The sequence below is a fragment of the Odontomachus brunneus genome, unplaced genomic scaffold, assembly GCF_010583005.1.
Source record: "Odontomachus brunneus isolate Ranch 3 - 2012 unplaced genomic scaffold, Obru_v1 Obru_scaffold_026, whole genome shotgun sequence".
Taxonomy (NCBI): domain Eukaryota; kingdom Metazoa; phylum Arthropoda; class Insecta; order Hymenoptera; family Formicidae; genus Odontomachus; species Odontomachus brunneus.
The window spans coordinates 240,917-261,078 of NW_022639476.1; the positions used below are offsets into that span (position 1 = coordinate 240,917).

The 20,162-nt window shown below is 42.4% G+C and overlaps 2 protein-coding genes across 7 annotated transcripts in view; one reads left to right on the forward strand and one right to left on the reverse strand.

Moving 5' to 3' along the window:
• Nucleotides 1-428, reverse strand: part of LOC116842575 (N-acetyltransferase 9-like protein) — a 1,861-nt gene extending 1,433 nt beyond the window's left edge. The window contains exon 1 of one of the 2 annotated variants that reach the window (XM_032811977.1): nt 57-428. In XM_032811977.1, the coding sequence (XP_032667868.1) occupies nt 57-133 (77 nt within the window). In that variant the 5' untranslated portion in view covers nt 134-428. The remainder of the gene's footprint in view (nt 1-56) is intronic. The other variant, XM_032811978.1, reaches the window with a different exon arrangement.
• Nucleotides 429-1,372: 944 nt separating this feature from the next.
• Nucleotides 1,373-20,162, forward strand: part of LOC116842571 (pre-B-cell leukemia transcription factor 3-like) — a 33,889-nt gene continuing 15,099 nt past the window's right edge. Inside the window, exons 1-3 of one of the 5 annotated variants that reach the window (XM_032811972.1) lie at nt 1,444-1,599; nt 15,847-17,900; nt 18,016-18,308. In XM_032811972.1, the coding sequence (XP_032667863.1) occupies nt 18,275-18,308 (34 nt within the window). In that variant the 5' untranslated portion in view covers nt 1,444-1,599; nt 15,847-17,900; nt 18,016-18,274. Of the gene's footprint in view, nt 1,600-15,846; nt 17,901-18,015; nt 18,309-20,162 lie in introns of all 5 variants that reach the window. The other 4 variants (XM_032811971.1, XM_032811970.1, XM_032811969.1 and 1 more) reach the window with 4 other exon arrangements.

Below are 20,162 nucleotides of genomic sequence, written 5' to 3' on the forward strand. Positions count from 1 at the left end.
GGGGGGGGGGGGGAGAGAGAGAGGAGAAAATTTTGATAAATGACAACTATACATACTTTGTGACATGTTTCTTCTCATATGGTACTAAAATGACGTTTGTCCCAGTAACTCGAGTATTCATGTTTTTCCTCATAACTGACAAGTGCAAGTGCTTATAAACAGAGGTGATTAATTCGCAAATAATGCCGAATAAATGGATTTGTGCGAGAAGAAAGCGGTTACGTTCGCTAAACTCAACACGGGGTACGTTCCACTTGGCGATTTCGCATCGATCGCGAGTGTCATTCTAGAGCTGCGTTCGGCATTGTAAATCGAAAATGTCGGATTGCTTTTTTACCTCGAAAATGTACAGAAGTGAGAGAGAGATACGAGATCTCGTATCTTTTTCATTTCTATGCATCTTCGAGATGAAAGAGCAATACGATTTACAATGGGTGCTTTCCAGTTGCGTACACTGTGTTACACAAAACCAGCTTATTGGTTGCATATTATCTTACAAGATATTTTAGATAATATGTGACCAATAAACTGGTTTTGTGTACGTGAGCGTCAAGATGTGTTGAGCAATTGGAAAGCTGCCGAACGCAGCTTAGGTCTGTTCTTTTCGACTGCACTGGTACAATAAGTTAGACTGAGACAAATATATATTATCTCACTTGTTTGAACGTATTGTATACCAGAGTAGCCATGGGCGTAAGAATATCTGAACGAAGCATATTGTCGCGGGGGTTAGGCCCAAGGGGTGGGGGGAAATGATGCATACATCGTAACAGAATTGATGTACCAAGATGACAACGGTCGTTATATCAACAGAATGAAAATAAATACAAAATTCCTGTACCAATATGATCGCGATGTATCCCTCTTGCCCTTTAGGCTTCACGGCCCCTCGTCCATAATCGCACTTTTTTGTGCTCTGTCCAAATATTGGTTGCGTTCAGCAGAGAAAGCTGCTTTGCAACTGTTGTAAAATTCGTGAATCTGATTGGAATATGCTCTTAATTTTGGTTGAATCCAAGAGCATATTAGATTCACGAATTTTACAACAGTTGCAAAGCAGCTTTTCTGAACGCAGTCATTCTCACGTCCATAAATGTGGCAGTACAGCTAAAAGGAACATCTATCTTTTTTTCTTCGCTACATGTACGCAGAAACGAAAGTATATCGATTGTCAAGTGGAACTTACATAGGCTGCGTTTCGAAATTCACTGCGAGTACTGAAAAAATCTATAATTCATGTCACATATACTATAGAATTTCAGTACTGACAGTGAATTTCGAAATGCAGCCATACTCGTATTATCGACACTGCAACGACACTGCAGCGACACTCTATCTCGCTAACTCTTGGGACAAGATTATAGATGGCACTGGTAATGACGTTTGACGCGATGGCGGTTTGCCGACGTACATCGACGCGCGCACGAATAGGGCGACTGTCAATCCAATGTTGGCGCACACAGCGTACGGAAGGACTTCACTCTGTTTATCTGTCAGAAAGGGGACCGCGCGTATCAAGGGAGACACGGGCATCGGTAGAGCGGAAAGACGATCAGGACGACACCGGCAGCACAACTGAGGAGCATTCAACGAACGCCGGTGAGTACCGTTGTTTATTCCTTCTTTATGATCGTCGTGCCGCGGCGTCACGAGGGAAGACGACGCGCGGGAGAGCTCGGCCGCACGCGCACGCCGCATGGACGCGCAACGTCTTCCCTCCGAGGATCCTCACGTCGCCGCGGCACGTGTTTGCAATCCCGCTCAATCGTGCGATTCGTCGGTCTTGACGTACGATTCGCCGGCTCTGACGATCGACGAACACCTTGTTGCACACGAGAACCTTCTCGAGAGAAGAGAATTCTCCGCGTTTGACAGCTCTGTGCGCACGACCGTTGTAAACAATCGCGCGCAACCGACAACCATACGACTCCGGCATCGTCATCGTCGACATCGTCGCCGTCGCCGTCGTCATCGTGGAGTCGCGAATCGTAGCTTGCGACGACGAACCGTCATATTCTCCACCCGGTGAGGACGACTAGAATAACGCATGGCTATACGGATTTTCTCTCTCTCTCTCTCTCTCTCTCTCTCTCTCTCTCTCTCTCTTCCTCTCTTTCTCTCTCTCTCCCCCCTGTTCCCTCTTCCTCTCGCTCTCCCTCTCGCTTCGTTCTATTTCTCGCCGTGGCATGACATATTCGGGAGAGACGCGCGCGATTGTGCCGGTGCAAGCCACGACCGGGCATCCAACGACGCTCGGCGTTTCTTCTCGAGACGCCGAGAAGCAATGTCATGGCGCGCGAAGGCACGTGGTGACCCAGAGCCGTTTAGCGCGCCGCGCGCGGACTCGCTGCCGCGCGTCTCTCACTCTCCTTCTCCTTCGCTCTTGCGAGGCCTGTACGCCCGGCGCTGCCACGGGGCTTACTCGACTCGTCGCAAGGAACCGACATTATGTCCGGCATTGTGCGCGCACACCATCGCCAACTGTCACGCGCGTTTCGCTCTTGTCAACGGCGCCGGAGCGGCAGCGGCAAACCTAGGAGTTTTTGCATCTTTCAGTTTTTTTTTGTCAAGTCTGAATATCTCGTATACCTGCAAAGGTCTAACACATCCGAGGGAAGGATGTTTCTCTCGAATGATCCTACTGTGAGTGAGTTTCCCGCGTTTCCCAACTCGTTCGACTCGAAGCGTCATCCCGATGTCAGACGTGTGCGCGCGCGCGCGCGCGCGCGGTTTCTCGAATGATTTGGACGACGATTTGGAGTTTGCTCGCCCGGGATTTGCCTGCTCGCGTTCGCGCGGGAAGCGCGTGTTTGTAAACGCCGCAAAAAAGCAGCGAGCGAACGACGGCAACATTGTCCCTCGCGAAAGTAACGACGCGCGTCGTGCGTGTCGCAGCCAACTATTCTTCTTGTGATGTTTTCGCGCGTGTGTGTGTCTCGCTCGGAGAACACTATAATATTATAAACAATCCAATTGTAGAAAAAACCGTTTTCTTTCTTCATCGCGTATCCAACAGATATCCAAATATACGAACTCGACAGCTTCTTGAGACAATTGAAAATAATATTTTTCTGCAACAAAACTTTGACATTTCCTAGTCCGAAACACTATTTAATCGTTCACGCTATGTTGGGATATGCGTGTTATAACTGTTGATTGTTTCTGTCACTTTGACAGTATCAACCAGTATCCTGTCATTTGACAGTTTAACACGCCATATCATCAAATCGTTATATCATTTGCGCACGATTCGATGGAAACGACCTCTAATGACTCTTGGTCTAATAAACATTAAAACTTAATTTATCTAATTTTTGCATTTAATGACCGTATAATGCGCGTCCGATAAAACGGAAATAATTCTACAAGTTTCCAACCGACTTTTTCCATTAGCGACACTTGACAAACGATTTTACTAATCGATGTATTCATCTGCCTTCAGTTAGACCGGGATAGACGGAGAGACCTCTACTGGTATAGACGCGCGCGCGCGGTAATGCCTCTAATTATAAAATATTAATAATTAATCACGTCGACATTAACGCAAAGTTCTGATCTCGCCGCTAGCGCTTTAATAAAGGATCCGCCGGTGTCATAAAAGACCGCTCGCGAAATGAGGTAAGGTTGGGGTAAGGTAAGTGTAGCTTACGCGGCCTTCTGACCGCGGGGGAGCGGAGGAGGGATTCGTCTTCTTTCCCTCGTCGAGATAGACCGTACTTCCGGCGGAAGAGAATATTACACCTGTCTAAGCACGTGCGGAAAATCACTCGCCTTCAACCAGATCGCCGTCACTCGGTCTCGTGCTTTTTACGTGTCGCGGATTGATTGTCGCGAGCTCGAGTGAATAAGTATGCAAGTTTATTTAATCTGTCATTTCTGCAAATTGCTGCATTCGCGCGATCTGCATATCCTCTACGTTTCCTCGGAACAATTTCGACGCGAGGACGCGAAGGAGCGTGACAATCCGTGCGCGCGATATATCCCTTTTATTATTGGGAAATTATCTAGATAGTTGTCTGTCGAAGCGCGAGAACGTCTTCTTTCCAAGGAACGACGAGGAGTACGGAAAACGACGAGCGTGCTGCAACCGCCCCGACAAATTACCATCATAATGCAATCGGGTCGTTTTCGCTTATGTATTCGTGTTTCGTGTTTGCCTTTGTATACCTAAGTCGAGCCTCAGACATTGGTCTCTCCGTTTTCCATCGGGTTTGTTCGGCTTCTAACGCAGCGATTATATGCACACGCGAGAATACTCGGCCCCTTCCACAAATTAGAAGTCATTCTTTCGATACATCGTATCTGCCACCTTCGTGCCACTTCGGTTTCGCAGTGCGCTTGCAATTCACGCGTTTGAAATATTCTAACGGACAATGGGACAAAATCGTAGGAAAACTCGAAAAATTTTCAATCGAGCCTAGAGAGATCTCAGATTATGTCATTTGGCAAATCGTACCGAATTGAGATTACCGACTTTGGCCGGTAAATATCTGTCCAATGATAGATTTGCGCTGATAAACGGCGCGAAATTTTGTATACATGTGGTGAGAGAAGCACGCTGTCAGTCTCGCTTTCTTATGTTACGCAACTGCGATTCTATCTCATGTAAAAGTAGTCGAAGACTACTGGAGGTGTCACGCGCGATTTTTTCTGTGAAAGGTGATAGAAATGTGCGGTAGAAAAAGAGATACAAGAATAGAAGGAGGGGAAGAAGGAGAAAGAAGGAGGGAGGACGGTAACTCGGAGGAATCTAGTTCGAGTTATAGTCCAAGATTAGCATGTCTGTAAGTGGGTCGTCGTATGCGCGTTATCTAGCCCTGGTCATTGGCCAGTAGAACGAACGAACGAACGAACGAACGAACGAACGGCATCGCGAGAGGAGAAGGCGGCGAAAAATTGCGTAACGCGTGCAATAATAATAATCGTTATCGAGACAAAAAGAGAGAGGAAGGAAAAAAGAACAAAACCTCGACTCAATCTCTATCTTCTTCGCCCGTCGTCTTCGTCCCGTTCGTTCCCGCGCGTTCTTCGTTGCTTCGTTGCCGCTTTTTGCACGCGCAATGTTTTCTCTTTTTCGCACAACTCTCTGTCTTCTCCTCTTACCGGCACGGTAAACGATTGAAAGAAAATAGCGCAATGACTGCGTTCGACATATAAAGTTGCTTTGCAACTTGCATAAAATTTGTGAATATGATTAATATATGCTCTTAGATTCGGCCATGATTAAGACCAATTGACGAATTTTACAACAGTTGCAAAGCAGAATTTTGTTCTTCTTTTCTTTCTTCTGTTTCACCATTATCTCTTCCCCATAGATTTGCAATTGTTCGCAGACCTTGAGCGACCGCGACCGCGTCGTATCCTACTCGCGGCGCGGCGTGTCGCGTCGCGTCGTGAGGCGCCGGCGTGATAAGAGACGCGCGCGGGACGGATCGGCGATATCGCTGTTACGTAACGCGTTTACGATGAGCTCGCGCTTCTTCTCTCTCGAGAGAGAGAGACCTCATCGTCGCGTATCCCTTGCGTCCTCGAGGAGTCTGCGCCTCGTTCGCGCGCCAACAGCGGCGTGTCTAGCCGCAGGTGCACCCGAGACATGTGAGACACCCATACACCTTGCCCCCTCCTGTGCGATCACGTGCATCCCCGCGAACTATTCCGTTCCGGAATCGAACGAGATCTCTAGGAGATTAAAAGAAAAGATCACGTTGAAATCTGTCTCGTCGAATTGGAAATCTAATTCGACAATAAGTGGATAAACGGATCTTTGAGTCGGATTAACTTGGAAAAGGCTATTAGTACGAATTGGTACTTTTCTCCTCTGTAAGGGACGACTTCATACGACGAGGATTCTAACATAATCATATGTCGCGATTGCGAAACGAATCTTAGAGATTACGCGAATAGACTATGTAGATAGGCGACAGTTGGGAATATAAATTTTCGTTTCGAAAAACTCGCCGCAAGGTGGACTGCTTTCTCATCGTCGATTCTCCTACTCAATGTATTAATGTATATCAGAGACCTTATCGCCGTGGCGACGCGTGCGCGCGCCCGCACATCGACCACTAATGAGGCCACTCGAGTTTCTCAATGAACCGCGGAACATCGTGGACGTTCCAACGCTGTTGTCGGCTACTCGTTAACGTTCGACGTGATTTCCGATTACGAGTACGAGTACAAACGTTCGCGATAGCGTCGTATGGCGAGTCTATTGCGTCGGACGTGTCATGTTTAAAGGCAGATCATTAAACACGTCTCATTGCGAAATAATTCATTCAAGCTGTACGATTTGTGGCTATATCGAAAGAGGACATCTGGATGTAATGGTGGTGGTGGTGGTAGTGTAACAGAGCAGTAGGATCCTCAAAGTATCGATAGTCCTGTACGTCAAAAACTACTCTCGCGAATGGCGGGAGTGAGTTTACGCACGATGTTGCGCGGCAAGGACAGAGATATCAGAGCAGCGAGCTTGCTCCACGTAAATGTCAGTCATAGAAATGTAATAATCGCGCGGAAAAAAAGTTCGGGATCCTGAATGGGTACCAGATGAAAAAACGGGAAATAACATCTCTGTTTCGGTATAGCTGAATATTCAGCTGCATTAAAATTCGGTGAAAATAACTTTGGAGCAATTGGCTGAGTAGAAACTCAGTTGTTATTCTTTCAATGTGGATCACAGTTTAATTTTACCACACGCGTTGACTATTTTTTTTTTCCTTTTCCTGTAACATATTTTTCTCATGATCTGGTCTTTCATTATTCCGTTGTGCTATTCCATCCCCCTCTCATTCTCTCTCTCTCTCTAGCTCCTTCCTTTTCTTTCTCTTTATCGGTTATTCCCATGTTCCAAACTTTTAACGTGGACATCAAGATGTCAAGATAACTGTTCTTCGCAGAAAAATTTACTTTTTAACTAAACACGAGGTCTAGTATGAAAAAGCCAATATTGCGCTTCAATGACAAAGCGGTCTATATCTTAAAAGATATTTCCACTAAGGTAAAAAGAGAAAAAGGGAAAGGGTCACGTGAGTTCACGTCCATAGTTTTTCTCGTTGGGGCGATTAGAATCAAGGGAACGCCGAGTTAGGTCAACGCGCTGTTTCGGCGCGTTCAGGGTTATCGGGCGCGTTTCTTGAACATACATAAATACATGATACATTATCGGCGACGAGTCGCATTACATTTTCGCTAGCCGTCGCGCTGTGTATCCTTGAAAGTGTTGATCGAACTTCGCGCGATTTAGTTGGCGCGCGCGCAAGTGTGCGAGTGAAGGAGGAACGAGTAGGGGAGATCTACCGGGGCAGGCTCGCATAAGATTTAGTTTAACACTATGTCAAAAACATGCGCGACATATCAATATCTTAACCTTAAGAAACCAGATACGCGATGTAAAAATGAAAACAAATACCACATTATTCCGGCTATCGAAAAAAATGCCTTTGCATTTTTTCATGAAGTAAAATAGTATATCTGCCTCATATTAACTCTCAGATATGAAAGCAAGTTTATCACGATGCGATATAATCATATTTCAGTTATATTATAAAAAAGGAATACACGATTTACAGGGTCGTCCCTAAATTCCTCAAAAAGGGAAGATTACGTCTGTCATTCCTGTGCAATGAATCACAACAATCAATTATCTGGGATAACACTGACGGCCTCTCCTATTGTATTTAACAATTTACCTTTCTGTATCTTTCGTATAGAATCGCGGTTATCACTCTGGAGGAACAGTCTGTAATGAATTGATTTTTCGTTCGGGATTGCGTTGCTACTTGTCACATATAGTGCGCATCTCGAAACTGAGAGCGTTGCTGACGATTGTACGTAAGGCTTATCAGACGAGCGCGTTCCAAGGAGGGTTCTCCTTTACACTGTAACCTACGTTAGTATAGCGATAAAAGTGAGCAATCGCTTCTTCGTGATAACTATAAATCAAGCTCGAATATTTATCCACATCGATTCTAACAGCCGGTAGTTCAGTACGTTATATCGTCATCGATATCTATTTGTGGGCTCGACTAAAAATACGTAAAAATCGTCGGGAATTGCTGACTGTTAATGTTTATTCGTTTATCTATGTAAACGTAAACATAAATTCGTTAGTGGCAGACTGCTACGTACACTAGCTTGAATACGTGTGCAAGACTGCATGGGAAATATGAGAGATAGCGAAGAGTTGCGAAGAATTCGCAAAGTCGCTTCATGCTCAGTCGAAATATTGATCAGAAACATTACCTCTATCCCGCGGTTTTTTGATCGTGTGTGTCAAACGATTATAATTTATAGTGAAGTTTTTTCTTCTTCCGCTGTAACTTCTTTCTCAATTGTAGAAAAACGAGTTACGTAGGTGTACAGCGGGGCGAATGTAGCCGCGTGTCGAGAGAGTGTTACCAATCTCCTCTACTCTCATTCATCTACTTTTTTTCCTCAATCGCGTTCACATGCGGAAGACACTTCAGGATGCACATGTACGCACATACGTGCATACGCATATAGACGTGTGGTGCGACGAGCGCGCAAAGTCCCCGTGCGAGTCTTGGCAACCGGTCTAAAACTGTTGAGATAGGCAATGTGCTTCCGCATAGCCGGTCGATTAACATAAGTTTACGCATTCTGTGACTGCGCTGTACTCAAGATCTTGCGTTGCCCTTTTTCTCGCTGAAACGATAAATAAGTTAATCCGTTTCGATACGCGGCGCAAAAATTGCAACAGCTCAATCGCACAGCTAGATTTGCCGGAAAGTAGTATCGAGGTCTCTTCGCACCTTTACGCTCGATGCAAAGCTCACTTAATTTACACAAAGAGAATGTTACAGCTTTCTTTTCACATAAATTTTTTTTAATTATGTTTTTAGCAGTGCAAGAATAAACTGTTAATAAGATCTATTTTACTAAAGAACATAGCAAATTTTTAATCGCACTTTTCAGTATCCTTACAAAATATAAATAACACACATATTAAATGGTAAGAGAGAGAAAGAGAGAGAATCAATTATTACAGAATAATGACTTATTTCTCGGTCAAAGAATTTTATAATAATTTGTATTTAAAAAAATCTATATAGTATCATTTTTACTTAAAATTCTCTCGCTATACAAGAAGAAGTGTGAAAATTTCGTCTGATTGTTTGTCAAAATTAATGAAAAACACTTTCTTGTGTGTTTTCACGTTAAATTAGTCAATTTTGATTGAATTACTTCAAGATCAGAGTGGCAAAGTCCGCTTTACCACGATTTTCATACGAGATCCGATTACTGAGATTATTTAATGCGCGATTAATCACAGCATATAGAGGCTCTCTCCCTCGTTGAAAAGTTTGAAACGCTTGACGGCATCAACATCATGCGGTGTATCCTTTTGCGCCTGCGGTTGATCACTGTCGACGGACGGAATCCGACTCATGAATTCGCGACGAGCGAACCGACGTCGTCGTCGTTGTCGTCGTCGTCGTAGTCGTCGTCGTCGTCGTCGTCGTCGTCGTCGTCGTCGTCGTCGTCGTCGTCTTTGCCACCACCGGTGGACGTTGCGCGGTCCGAATATCCAACCAGCTTAAAGGCCGTAGCTAAAATCGTTCTGCTCGCTGACCTCCGAGGAATGTCCCGACAATTCTCCGCGTGACACGAGTCGCGCCTCGCAGCCGAGGGTGCGAGTACGATTTAAAGTAAAACACTGTTCCTTCCATCATTGATACGCGAAACGTTGAATAGTGATCGCGAATTCGCAAGAAAACGAAGAAAGGGTAAAGAATAATAGGGAGTGGAGAGGGAGAGAAAGAGAGAAAGCAGGAAGAAAGGAATGATAAGGTACCGTGAAATCGGGACAACATTCGGCATGCGGGCTGCCAGTAACTGACACCTGACGTTTCCTATCCCGCGTCGTTAGCACTTTGGAGACGAAAGCGACGACGACAACGACTAAGACTAACGTCCCATTGGCCAGCTAAACATAGACACGATATTAAAAATACCGGCACTCAGAGTCGGCGGGACACTCGAGCGTCTTTCCGGCTTCGTCATGTGGAACACTTATTACGAGACAGAGAGAGGTATTCTAGACCGGCACACATCGCGAGCAAGCTAGCGCACGACGAATCCTCCCCCTCTTTCTTGCCGCCTGTGCCATATATCATTAAATTTAGACTCCGGAATTTAACGGCGCCGTGGGTAAGAGAGAGAGAGAGAGATTTGCAATTCCTTGTTCTCTTCCCCGCGGTATCTCTTTCTCGCGTTTCCCTCTTCCGTTGGTCTGATGGAGCCGCGATGAATTTTTCATCCCCTTGCTTGTTTCAATCTCTGTACAAAAAATAAAATAAGCATTATAAATGATACATAGTGCGCGCGTCTCTATTTAGTTAAAATACCGATTGCAAGTGTATTCTTGTCTGAAATTGTGATCTCCTCCTTCTTATTACGACATTTCTATAGAGTCCGACACCCGTCGTTTTCATGACGTTAAGTGGGTCACGCAGGTTATCTCTGTGTCCGATGTATTTCTATTTCTGCCCCCTCCTTCTCCCCTTATACCTACGTATCATTAAACCGCTTCCAAAATTCTTAGTCTTTAAGATTGAGTGTTAAAAGCTGGATCGTTCGGCTTGTGATGGTGAAAGTTTAACTTAGGAGGGGCAGAGCGATTCGCGCGTTCACGATTCTCCCTTGAACGGCTATAATCGCGAGAGAATCACTCGCTTGTGGAGCAAGCGGAACGTGAATTTTGGATTTGAAGGGAAGAAGGATTCTTCCACAAGGTTTTTCGCACTCGCTTGTCTGACATTTAAGAAAAAGATAAATAAAGAAGGGGAAAGAGAAAGAGAGAGCTCGATCTATTTTCCGCCACAAAATTACTTATCTCGCCGTTATCTATGAGAATATTGTTGCAACTAGAATCACTTATCTACTTTAACGAAGGTAGCCAGCGTTCGCGATAAATTTCCGCTCGCACGTACGGAAAAGGGAAAGGGGAAAATAGATGTGTATCGACAGTTCTGCCAATGAAAGCTCCTCTTTGCGCGTCGAAATTTAACTATCGATAGCATCGTTACATTGTTCAGCCGATGACAATCGATCCGCAAGCCAAGTAGCCAAATAGCGTTCTGTAGTAGCCGTGTTTGTCTGAACGACGTTTATAAATAGATCGGCCGTCGAAAATCGCTTCCTTGGCAGTTTGACAGCGCGAGATCAGTCGCGCCGGGGTGAGGGTGACATCGTGCGTTCTCTAAAATCGAGCAACGGCTCGGAAAAAGAGACGGAACGTACATTGTGAATCATGGACACCTCTCGTCTGCCATCGTACTGTCTTACGCGTGCGATTTATTTCCTCCACTGTTGCTTTTGTAACGCGCTCGCACACACGTGCCTGTATACACCGTTATAGACGATCTAATAGTTTTTCCTTGACATATTTCACACATTGGATTGGTGCAACAAGTGCAATTAGGTCATTGAATACACATTGCGTATCCTTGTAAAAATCGAGTGATCTTGATGCTACATTGTTTAGACATCCGACTATTATCACATAATTTTGTCAAAGTGTCCTGCGATATTTTCATAGACGCACATCCGAGATAAATACCGCTTTAAGATGAAGCACGAAGCAACAGGTTGCGCGAACAGGATACTCTGAAAAGTTTGATTCTTATCCGTCATAGCTTTAATAACGGCGGACATTGAAATGGAGTTACGGTGTCCGTGACCCCGGCTTTCGTGAAATCCAAATTCGCGCCTAGGACGACACCTCTACGCGCCGGGAGTTGGTACTCGCAATTAGTACTCGCTATTAGGATCGTCGTAATTAGGCCGGCCGGGCACGTATCTCCGCGGACACGCGAAGTTTAAGAAGAAATGTCTTCTTCGCGTTAGCGGCGATGAGCTAACAAGAAGCACGAACCGCTCTTCGCTCGCTGTCCACGATTTGCACAAATCGTTAAAGAACCTCAGCAAATTTGCACAAGGTGTTTAGACGGCGCGCGCTAATGATCTGCGCGCGGATCGCGAGCGAATTATCGAGTGGTCTAGTTTTTATATCCCATCTCGCACTTCTGTGGAAGATATCACGGAGATGTAGGACAATTCTTACCCTACGCGTAAAAAAGAGCTGCAACGGTAACAGTCTCGTTGTAACCTAATAAATACCTAAAACTGTAGCTGCAAGTAGGTATGTATTTAGCTATGAAATCAATGTGACAGCAGTAGTAACTAAATAGAGAGAGAGAGAGAGAGAGAGAGAGAGAGAGAGAGAGAGAGAATTTTTATTACAACAGTGAATAGTTTTAATTACAGCAACAGATATATTTTCAGCACGATTAGCTATGACAGAGAAATCCATTTCTTTTTTTCGTGCACGTTATGGCGATATCCAAAATCAAATACTAAAATCAAAACCTAATTCACGCAGAATCTTTTTTCTTTCTTTCTTGATACGCTTTATTCGCATCATATTATGCGTTTCTGAATGAAAAATGAAAAGGATTTTCCGTTAATGCAAGACACTAATGAATACCCTATTTAATATTCTTGTTGGGTCTCTCTCTCTCTCTCTCTCTCTCTCTCTCTCTCTCTCTCTCTTTCTTTCTCTCTCTCTTTCTCCTTGGTTGCAGGCCTGACTCGGCCTTTTCATCACAAAATGTTACTACAAAATAGGATGTAGGTATGAAGAAGTTCCTGTTGCATCAACTCTTGGAAGATTTTATATCAAGTATCGTCTACAATGGAAGCAAAGTATAGCTGTAAGAAGTAAGAGTAAGAAATTGACCAATCACAGTCGATTATTCTTCTCATATTCGATTGTGATTGGTTAATTTCTTTCTCTTACTTCTTACAGCCCCATACTTTACTTTCATGGACTATCCTTTAGAAACGTGCGGTCGTATCCTTGTTTATCTCCCGCTCGTCGACAATAGATAAAATATTCACCGCGTATTTCGAAATGCTGTATCGAAACGCACGTATGTCGCTCATGTCGGCGATACTAAATTAAAATGAATATACGATGTTGATATAGGCATCACGACGATAAGATAAAAGAGTACTACTTCGAAAAAGTCTACATGTTATCTAACGTCTGATCAGCCTGTCAACAAATTTGTAACGGTCGACGTAAATTGTAACAGATCGCCGGTAGATTCGCACACGGAACACTAATTATCACAAACTCCTCACAACGTCATTATTCGTCACATCTTTATTCTCATTATACACTGCCCGTTTAGAAGTGAGGCATCACAAAATGCGAACGAGCGATTTTATCAATGTGTCAAATTACAAGACGGCGATTAAATTCGTGCACACCGTTAGAATGATCATTACAATTGACGTCATCGGACATTGGTTAAATTCGACTCTAACGAAAATTTCATCTGATTATCGCACACTAATCATTGATAATAAATTAATAATAAAAGCGACGTCGTCGGCAACGCTTGTCTCGTGAATAGCGTATTGAGCCCTTGAGAGGTATCGCAGTTACAATTATTGTATCAAGAGAAAAAGAGCCAATTATACGATTTGTTATGATTGCGATATCGCGCACGGATTTCGTAAAAACCCGGGACTGTTTGACCGAATTGGCGAATGACGATACGATATGATACAAAGAGAGAAATCTCACATAACAGTTGCGTGCGTTACCGCGGTGACGATGCACGAGAATCTAAAATCTTGAAGTCGAGTTATCTGTTAATGCTGGTAGTACCGTAGATAAGACGTATCGTGCATTCAACCAGAAAACTTACTTCATCGTGAGTGACACCGTTGGTTGCTGTTCGCGTATTGCGTTTACTTACCCGATTACATCCACTCTTCTCCGCCGTTTTCAACACAACCTTTATGGAGGAGGATTTTCATTTATATTCTGTCAATCTTAAATATCTATACGATATCGAAGTTCAAAGCTTAGGGTCTCTCTGTCTCTGTGTACTCAGTAACTTATTGTAATGAAATACATCGCAAAAAATTTTGTGTTGAATCTTATACACTTTACATGTCCCAATCCACTCTGATTTTTATGTTGATTTAACACAAGGCAAATATGTAAGACAAATAATCTGTACACTTTACATATAAAATATGTCAGCAGGAAATCATGCATTTGTATGTAAATTGTGCTATTTTAACAAAATGATGAATTTACAACGGCAATTTATTAAATTGACATACGGCTATATTAAAAAGTTATCACAAAATGACAAAAATTACAGATCGATATCAACACAGTGTTTTTTTATCGTATATCAATAACGAATCGTCTCACGATTCCAGCGATGTGATTTTCCAGCAGTGAGTATTACATACATTTCAGATGTTTCTCGACATTGCGACTACCGCTAATATCGGCAGATAATTAATAAAAACCAGAAGAGAGAGAGAGAGAGAGAGAGAGAGAGAGAGAGAGAGAGAGAGAGAGAGAGAGAGTAAGAATAAAGACGCAAAGAGAGAAAAACGTCTTCTTTCGAAATGTCTCGAAATCGTCGTGACATCTTGCGCAATCATCATTAGGTTGACTTTCCTGTTAACACGGAAAACGCATATTAAGGTGTATCGACAAGATACGACCGGTTTGCTTGAGTCGCGAGAAATCGCGCCGCCATTTGACAACCGCGGAAGAAGGCGCATGGACACGCGAGACGAGCATAGTTCTATTTTCGCGCCGTGTAGTGCAATTGTCGACGGATGCGTACGCACGCTCGTAACACATGTCATTCGCGCACGTAATGGTGCGCCGAAACTGGACGCGCTCTAAGTAGAACGACTCGTAATTTCTGTATGTCTTGGAACTCCTCGTCGACGTCGTCCTCATCTTCCCCTCTAAGAGAAGTTATCTCATTGTTTTCTTTTTTTACTCTACGGCATGTCATTTTTCAAACACCGCGTCAAACACGCCGCCGTCGTTAGCGACAGATAAAGAAAAAAGATTTATCCCTTCCCAATTGATTTCTCCCTGGAATCCGATAATGGACAAATTATTTCTTTCCTTTTCGTTCTTTGCTCAAACAAAAGTAAAATACATCTTTTCATCAGGCGATATCAATTAACAATTTTTCATGCATATTTCGTTACTATTCTTACTAGCAAATAATTATAATAAAAAGACAGGAATAAGAAAAAGACACATGAAGAAAAAGAAGAGATAAATGGATTAAAAAAATATTGACTCGAACAAAAAGTGTTTGAAATATGACGTATGAGGGAAAAAAGATACCGAAGGTCTCTATGCAATCTATTGTTAGAAAAAATTAGGAGGGGACCCAGAAAGAGATAGTCATAAAGCAAAAAATTTCTTTGTTGTATTATTCTAAGATAATAGTTTTGTTGATACGCAAAGACTAAATAAATTGAAAGAGAAAGTTCCATCAATTCCTAGAAAAATTTCTTTTACAATTTTTCCTTTTTATCTATTGTTAGAAGAAATTAGGAGGGGATTCAGAAAGAGATAGTCATAAAGCAAAAAATTTCTTTGTTGTATTATTCTAAGATAATAGTTTTGTTGATACGCAAAGACTGAATAAATTGAAAGAGAAAGTTCCATCAATTCCTGGGAAAATTCTTTTACAATTTTTCCTTTTTATCTATTGTTAGAAGAAATTAGGAGGGGATTCAGAAAGAGATAGTCATAAAGCAAAAAATTTCTTTGTTGTATTATTCTAAGATAATATTTTTGTTGATACACGCAAAGACTGAATAAATTGAAAGAGAAAATTCCATCAATTCCTGTGAAAATTTTTCTTACAATTTTTCCTTTTTATCACAATTTTCCCTTTCCTTATTGACGCTACGAAAAATAATACAGTATCTGTGAAAACGTATTGTATCATTTTTATTGTTGTATATATAATTTTACAGCATTATCTATAAGCATCCTTAAGCTACTCAGGATAGGAATGAACTTTCGCGAAGTACCGAGGAAACGTTAGAATGGCTACGATGTAACTAACGTGTCGGCTCGGCGGCACTGAATTTTGCTCGTCTGCAACACGAATCTCGTGGAACGATGTAAACACGACGCGACAGGAATGAGACGGGCACTAAACGCGCGATCCGAATACTGGTGTACGCGAATAATCAACTGAGCAGACAAATTACTTGTCCGTTATACAAGTTACTCTTCTGCAACGATTTGGTAACAAAGTTTTTTTTCGTTAATAACAGTAACACAATTATATCTTTTTGATAACGAATATAATTTTTATCGTCCTTTGCACATCTGGAATGCACATATTGTACATGGAAGACGGGCGATAATGAATGATAAAAAAGTTGCTTAAAACTTGATAATAGATTAATAAAAATTGTAACGATATATTTTTTTTGTACTTATTGGATAACGCTAACTTTTCTCGATGGGTAATACCGGTCCTACGAGTAGTTTTATTATAACTTTCCCAATTCTGCCAAGAGAGAGAGAGAGAGAGAGAGAGAGAGAGAGAGAGATTATGAAATTAATGACAAAAAGAGGCACAAAGCACAGACATTCATAAAGTCGAAAGGAGAGCGACAAGCTAAAGAAAAACGAGGTGGAGACACCATCATCATCATCATCATCATCATATTCATCTTTTTGTCGACAGCTGTCACCGCGCGATTTTCCCGCCACAGTCGCGCGACGCTCGCTCCGCGGGGATACTGCTGCGTATACTACCGTTACATGCGAATGTAGAGACGACTGTTGAACGATCAGACGGTGTGCGTGCATATGTACATACATATGCGTCTCGCGCGTCCTCGTCATGTCGATCGGCGGGGGAAGGATCCCCGACCGGCTGTTGGCCGGCGGGTGGGAAACCTGGACCGCGCGCGCGACGGATTGTCAAGCGGATCTCGCGGTGGCTTCTTTAGTCGCGTTACCGCGCGATCCGTGACGCACGGGAGCTCCGCGCATCGCGTCGCAAGAGAAAGGGTTAAAGGTCGCGGGCGCCGCGCGGACGCCAACACGACACTTTGTACCTCTACACACCTATTGTTGTCTTCAACGCACATACACACACGCATTCTCTCTCTCTCTCTCTCTCTCTCTCCCCCCCCTCCCCCCTCTTTCTCTATTTTAGACATCGCGGACTCGAGAGTATATCGACGACGGCGAAATTATTCGGTCGGATTGTCATTATTATTATTAATTAATAACAAAATATAATATCGGTCGACAACGCGAAATGCGCTGTGTACGCGAGGAAGAGTAGCGTATCTGATAGTGAGAGAAGGAGAAAGAGTGAAGAAGCGACAGAAAGACGGTGTCGAGAGAATCGCACGAGAACAGTAAAAAACCCGTCATCCCCAAATGCAGCCGCGCTGGAGGTGGGAAGCCCGGGTTACTACGTCGCCGTCGCTGTCGCCGTCGACGTCGTCGACGTCGTGCACACCACCGTCGCGGTCATCTGCGAAACAGCACCGTCGCGCGACGATTGGCTGCATCGCGTTCATGTATATCATCGACATTGCTGTCACGAACTTGATGACGTATCACAAGCAATACGATTATCGCAAGCTTTGAGAAAAAGGATCAAATTCGAGGAGGCGGAAAAGGATTGTGGAGATTATTAAAGCTACTATATTAGTAGAGCGGAACGTAGGGTGAAAAGGGCTCTTCTACGGTATCGCGCTTGTACATTTTCTTCGAAAGAGCCGATGGTGAAAAAATTCCACGTGATTCGTTGAAATGACAAGCGGACTAATGGCGAGTCGATGAAAATGCGAACCACTGACAGCACAGCCGCGCTACGCATCCGTTATTAGAAGAAAGAGTTTTGTCCCTTAGAAGAAAGAGTTTTGTCAGGCGATACATTATTTTAACCATGCGCATGCGATACGGTTTAGCACCAGAAGTTTATTTTCGAAAGAAAAAAATTTTAAAGAAAGAAAGAGAGAGAGAGAAAAAAAGTTACCACGTCACAGGCAAGAAGGTAGTGTATGCATACATACAACACTGGAGAGACTGAGAAAGAATTTTATGGTTAATCTTAGAGTGAGAAAAAATATATACTTGTCTCATTCTAACTTTATTCTAACTTGGTTCAGCAGTGCAGTTAAAAAGAGAAAGGAAAAGTAGGACTTTCGGAAGGGGAACTAGACTGGCAAGGTTATTCGTCTACAGTAAGATAGAGGGTGCAACAGTAGAGGGTGCAGCAGTAAAATAAAGGAAGAATTCTACAAGAATCAGAAATGTGACAACGCAGCCATCACTTGTTCATTCACTTTCAAACTCTCGAAGGAAACTGATATTCCTGGAGGCATCGTCAGAAGCAGTGTTTTACCAGGTGTATTCATAGTAACACTCATGGGCAGAACAAGAGCTAGCAAACGCAAAGCAGGTATGAAGATATTAATAAAATTTCAATTTTTGCTGTTAAAATATTTCACGCCGCGATAATATATTTGCATTATTCCGCGAATTATCACATAGAAATTATGGAACGAGAAAGTGACACGTGGCGCGGTTGGCGTCTTCTATATTCTCGGTAAATGGAACGTAATAATATTTAGAGTGAAAATAATAATAAATCACGGTCTCTCTGTTCGCGGCGGTAATACAATTGACATGTAATACAATTGACATGTATATGACATATAGATATGTCGCACGTATGCGTTATATGACGACGACACACAATCGCTCGGCGGAAGACTACACGTGGCGGCGTTACATTTTTATGAATGGCCAGCGCACGCGTATTATATCACGACGAGACGCTAATTACGAGATACCCGACGATGCTCGACAATGTTCGATTAAAGGATAATCGTTGCACGAGTTACGGCCATATAGCGCGTCAATGAAAATATACATAAAGAAAGTATTATCTCCTTTGTCCATCCAGTTCAAGCAGTTTCAAAATATCGGAATGATGCTAATACGGATCGAGTAGAGAACGAACAAGTATAATTCTTGTTGACTAAGAACAATCCTAGCATATTAGTTTCACATGTTTTTTAAGCGTATATAATGTTTTATAGTCGTTTATAAAACGTTTCAAAAACGATGCGTGTTATCTGAAAAAGTAGGCAACTACTATGTTTCAAGAAGTCGATATTATTTTTATATGTTACAAGATATTTTCATCATTTTGTTTCATGTAGTATACCCGCGCAAAGACAACGTAAGGATAATGATACTGTCGTTAAAAGTTCTAGAACCTACTGTAGATCTATCAGGCCTACTGTAGACTGATCAGAAATGACACGCTTTGTCTTGACACCGACTATCTGAATTATTTGAAATCGTAGCGTCATTTTAAAGATACATTATAAGATACATTATATTATCCTAGCATATTAGTTTCACATGTTTTTTAGGCGTATATAATATTTTATAGTCGTTTATAAAACGTTTCGAAAACGATGCGTGCTATCTGAAAAAGTAGGCAACTACTATGTTTCAAGAAGTCGATATTATTTTTATATGTTACAAGATATTTTCATCATTTTGTTTCATGTAGTATACCCGCGCAAAGACAACGTAAGGATAATGATACTGTCGTTAAAAGTTCTAGAACCTACTGTAGATCTATCAGGCCTACTGTAGACTGATCAGAAATGAACACGCTTTGTCTTGACACCGACTACCTGAATTATTTGAAATCGTAGCGTCATTTTAAAGATACATTATAAGATACATTATATTATCCTAGCATATTAGTTTCACATGTTTTTTAGGAGTATATAATGTTTTATAGTCGTTTATAAAACGTTTCGAAAACGATGCGTGCTATCTGAAAAAGTAGGCAACTACTATGTTTCAAGAAGTCGATATTATTTTTATATGTTACAAGATATTTTCACCATTTTGTTTCATGTAGTATACCTGCGCAAAGGCAACGTAAGGATAATGATACTGTCGTTAAAAGTTCCAGAACCTACTGTAGATCTATCAGGTCTACTGTAGACTGATCAGAAATGAACACGCTTTGTCTTGACACCGACTACCTGAACTATTTGAAACCGTAGCGTCATTTTAAAGATACATTATAAGAATATAATGTACCATGTAAAGCCACATTTGAGAAATTTGAACGTGAAACTTGAAAATTATTAATTCGAAAATTTTGATAATATCTACAAATTAAATACGTTGAACAAACGGGAATGTACAAATTTTTTAAGATTGAGAAACAGAATATATTTAATTGTGTCCACATATATACTTGTAGCATCAGTCTTTTGCGATA